Source organism: Rhinopithecus bieti, unplaced genomic scaffold (assembly GCF_001698545.2).
Source record: "Rhinopithecus bieti isolate Rb0 unplaced genomic scaffold, ASM169854v2 scaffold_3714, whole genome shotgun sequence".
NCBI classification, from domain to species: domain Eukaryota; kingdom Metazoa; phylum Chordata; class Mammalia; order Primates; family Cercopithecidae; genus Rhinopithecus; species Rhinopithecus bieti.
The window spans coordinates 332,480-336,656 of NW_016804161.1; the positions used below are offsets into that span (position 1 = coordinate 332,480).

Sequence of the window (4,177 nt, forward strand, 5' to 3'; positions counted from 1 at the left end):
AGGGGGGAGAGTTATGATTAAAAGGAAGGAAAAAAAAAAACTGAGAAAAGCAAAGGGGGAAAATAAACTGAGCCTACTCAGGAGATGCGGCGAAGGAAACGCTTCCGCGGGGCCGCTCGGTGCTTTGGGGCCTACCGGAGACGCGGGAGCGCGCCCCCGGCGGCGCCGGCCTCGAGCGGTCTCACGGAGTTGTAGTGCTCGCCGAGGCCGTAGGCGTAGTGCAGGTAGACCAGGATGATCGGCTTCTTCTCGTACTCCTCCCCGATGACCAAGGTGGGCGAGTTGGCCTGGATCACCTCGATGGGGGTCTTCAGGACGTGCGACAGGGCCCTCAGCTCCAGCTGGCCTCCCCATGCCGCGGTGCGCACGATGTTGTCGCAGTAGATCATGAAGTCGTCGTAGCCGAGGAGGTCGCCGGTCTCCCGGTTGCTGAAGAAGGGCAGGAACTCGTCGACGTGCTTCTGCATGTAGCTGGCGGTGCGGCAGCGCAGCATCTCCACCGACACGCTGAACACCAGCTGGTCTTGGATGGCGCGGTACATGCAGTGGCCGTCGGCCGGGATCTCTTTCATCTCCAGACCTCTGGCTCCCAGGATGTCGGCGAGCTTCTCCTCCTCCTCGCGCCTGAAGCCGGCCAGATGCTCCGACATCTCGGCCTGGTAGATGCTCTCCTGGCGCTCCCTCTCCTGGGACTCCATTCTTCCTCGCTTTCTCTGGGCTTTGGAGGGGCGGGGAGGCCGGTTTTCCAGATCCATCTTGGCCAGGTCTTCGACGACAGATTCAATGCCACTGTCGTCCTGGAACTTCTCCAGCTCCTGCCGGTGCTTCTGCGCCATCTCGGCCTCCATGCGGGCCACGTCTTGGAGCAACTGCTTTCTTTTCTTCTTATCGGTCTTGGGGACCGAGTTTTTTAAGCTTTGGATCTGGGCCTGCAGCTCCTTCTTCTCGCGTTGGTGGCGGCGCAGTATGCGCTGCTGTTCACTCTTCGGATCATCCATGATGTTGAATGGCAAGCGGGAGTTCAAATATACTGACAGTTCAAGTACCAAACAGACCAGAAGTCCTGAGCTTGCCCTAACGGTCGCTCTCTTTCACCTCAGTCGGCTCTAACCGCCGCTCTTGGCTCACCTCAGCCACCGCTTCCCCTCCCCCATTCACATTCTTCTCTGCCATTGGTTACTGTCTCCATGGCCACGCCCCCGCAGGCATGCCCAGTGCTAGGATTGGCTGTTGGGAGACGGACGTATGCGCCCATTGGACCCCACAGCAAAGGTTTTTGGCGGGATTCAAATATGGCCTTCCTGCAATGTGTGTGGCAGTTGGGCTTGTAGAGTCTTTCGCTGATTGACAGCCCAGTTCATTTCCAAGTCTGCACACAATGCAGCCAGCCACACGACAGATACTACACCGCTGAATGTGCTCTAACCCTGGACTTGGCATTGCCCCTACTGTTGAGGAAGCAGTGCGTTTTTCTCCAGTCTTTCAGGTCCCTTAACCGGGGAACCATTAACTTTTGTGCATCAGAACAAGGACATTTCCTTACATTCCTGCAAACACAGTCCTTTCAGTTTACTCTTTTTTTTGGCGGGGTTGGGGGCGGGGAATGGAGTCTCGCTCTGTCGCCCAGGCTGGAGTGCAGTGGTGCAATCTCGGCTCACTGCAACCTTTGCCTCCCGGGTCCAAGCGATTCTTCTGCCTCAGCCTCCCGGGTAGCTGGGACTACAGGCGCCTGCCACCACGCCTGGCTAATTTTGGTAGTTTTGGTAGAGACGAGGTTTTGCCATGTTGGCCAGGCTGGTCTTGAACTCCTGACCTCAGGTGATTTACTCACCTCGGCCTCCCAAAGTGCTGGGATTAAAGCATGAGCTACTGTGCCCATCCACAAGTTTTTATTTTAGCCATTTTGATAAGTGTGAAGTGGTATCTCATTGTGGCTTTAATTTATAGTTCCCTAATGGCTAATGATGTTCCTCTTTTTATGTGCTCATTTGCCATCTATGCCATATCCTTTTCAGTACAATGTTTATGTCATTTGCCTATTTTCTCTCTCTTTTCTTTTTCTTTAGTGATGGGGTCTAGCTCTGTCACCGAGGGTGGAATGCAGTGGCATGATCATGGCTCACTGTAGCCTCAAACTCCTGGGCTCAGGTTCAGATGATCCTCCCACCTCAACCTCCTGAGTAGCTGGGACTACAGGCACCACCATGCTTGGCTAATTTTGGGGATTTTTTTTTTTTTGCCAGATGCGGTGGCTCACACCTGTAATCCCAGCACTTTGGGAGGCCAAGGTGAGAGGATCTCTTGAGGTCAGGAGTTCCAGACAAGCCCGGGCAACATGGTAAAGCCCCATCTCTACTAAAAATACAAAAAATAAGCCGGGTGTGGTGGTGTGTGCCTGTAGTCCCAACTACTCCTGGGGGCTGAGGTGGGAGGATAGCTTGAGCCTGGGAAGCAGAAGTTGTAGTGAGCCAAGACAGCAGCACTGCACTCCAGTCTGGGCTCAAGTGATCCTCCACCTCTGCCTCTCAAAGTGCTGGGATTACAGGTGTGAGACACCACGCTCAGCCCTTCATCTGCCTATTTTCTTTCTCTCTGTCTCTTTTTCTTCCTCTCTCTCTCTCTTCCTCTCTTTCTTCCTTCCTTCCTTCCTTCCTTCCTTCCTTTCTTCCTTTCCTTTTTTTTTTCTTTTGAGACAGAGTCTTGCTCTGTTGCCCAGGCTGGAGTGCAGTGGCATGATCTGGGCTCACTGCAGCCTCCACCTTCTGGTTTCCAGTAAGTCTCATGTCTCAGCCTCCTGAGTAGCTGGGACTACAGGTTCACACCACCACACCGGGATAATTTTTGTATTTTTAGTAGAGACAGAGTTTCACCATGTTGGCTAGGCTGGTCTTGAACTCCTGAGCTCAAGCGATCCTCCTGTCTTGGCCTCTCAAAGTGCTGGGACGACTACACGCACCACCATATCCAGCTAACTTTTGGTTTTTTTTTTTTTTTACTTTTGTAGAAATGGGGCTTCATTATGTTGCTCAGGCTGGTTTCAAACTCCTGAGCTCAAGCGATCCTCTCACCTCAGCCGCCCAAAATGCTGAGATTGCAGGTGTGAGCCACTGTGCCTGGCCAGGATTTTTGTAGGAATCATGTTCAAGCTGTATATCAATTTGGGGAGAATTGAAATCTTTACTATGTTGAGTCTTTCAGTCCTTGAACACCTGGATATTTATCTCCGTTTATGCAGATCTTCATTGATTTCTTTCAGTGACACTGTATAATTTTCAGCATATAAATCCTGTGCACATTTTGTTGGATTTACAATTAAGCATTTCTCTTTTTTTGAGTGATTGTAAATGGTATTGTATTTTTAGTGTTCACATGGTCATTGCTAGTATATAAAAATACAATTTTAAAAAAATTTATCTTGTATTCTGTGACCTTGCTTAACCAGCTAATTATTTCTAGGAGGTTTTTTTTTCCCCCCTTGATTCCTTGGAATTTTCTATATAGACAGTCATGTCATCTGTGAATAGGGACAGTTTTATTTCATCCTTTCTAGTAAGTGTGTCTTTTATTTCCTTTTCTTGCCTTATTGTGCTGATTACAACTTCCAGCACTATGTTGGATAAGAGTGGCAAGGGCAGACATCCTTGTTTTGTTCTTGATTTTAGGAGGAAAAGAATTTCATCTTTCACTGATAAGTATGATGCTAGCTGTAGGATTTTGTAGATGTTATTTTCTAGTTGAGGCCTTTCCCATCTATTCCTATTTTCTGAGAGTTTTGACATGAATGGGTATTGAATGTTGTCAATGTTTTTTCTGTATTGATATGCTAATATGATTTTCTTCTATAATCTATTAATATGATAGATTACAGTGATTGATTTTAAATATTGACCTAGTCTTGCATTTCAGAAATAAACCCGATTTGGTCATAGTTTATCATTATTTTATATGTTGAGGAATTCTTTTGGTAATTTAAAAAAGGATTAAAAAATCTACATTCATGAGAGGTATTGGTCTGCAGTTTTCTTGTTTGGTACTGTTTTGTTTAGTTTTAGTGTCAGGGTAAATGCTAACTTCACAGGAAGAGGAGGGAAGTGTTCTCTCCTCTTCTATATTTTGGAAAGAGATTGTGTAAAATCAGTAGTAATTCTTCTTTAAACATTTGATAGAATTCTCCAGT

At 47.9% G+C, this 4,177-nt stretch overlaps 1 protein-coding gene across 1 annotated transcript; it reads right to left on the reverse strand.

Moving 5' to 3' along the window:
• Positions 1-7: 7 nt before the first annotated feature.
• OTUD6A (OTU deubiquitinase 6A) lies at positions 8-1,097 on the reverse strand. The gene has a single exon (XM_017867048.1). It carries the CDS (start codon positions 996-998, stop codon positions 132-134), a length of 867 nt encoding a protein of 288 aa, XP_017722537.1. The 5' UTR covers positions 999-1,097; the 3' UTR covers positions 8-131.
• Positions 1,098-4,177: the final 3,080 nt, after the last annotated feature.

Coding starts and splice junctions, on each gene's coding strand:
- OTUD6A (XM_017867048.1), bottom strand. CDS start 998: ATGGATGATCCGAAGAGTGAACAGCAGCGCATACTGCGCCGCCACCAA.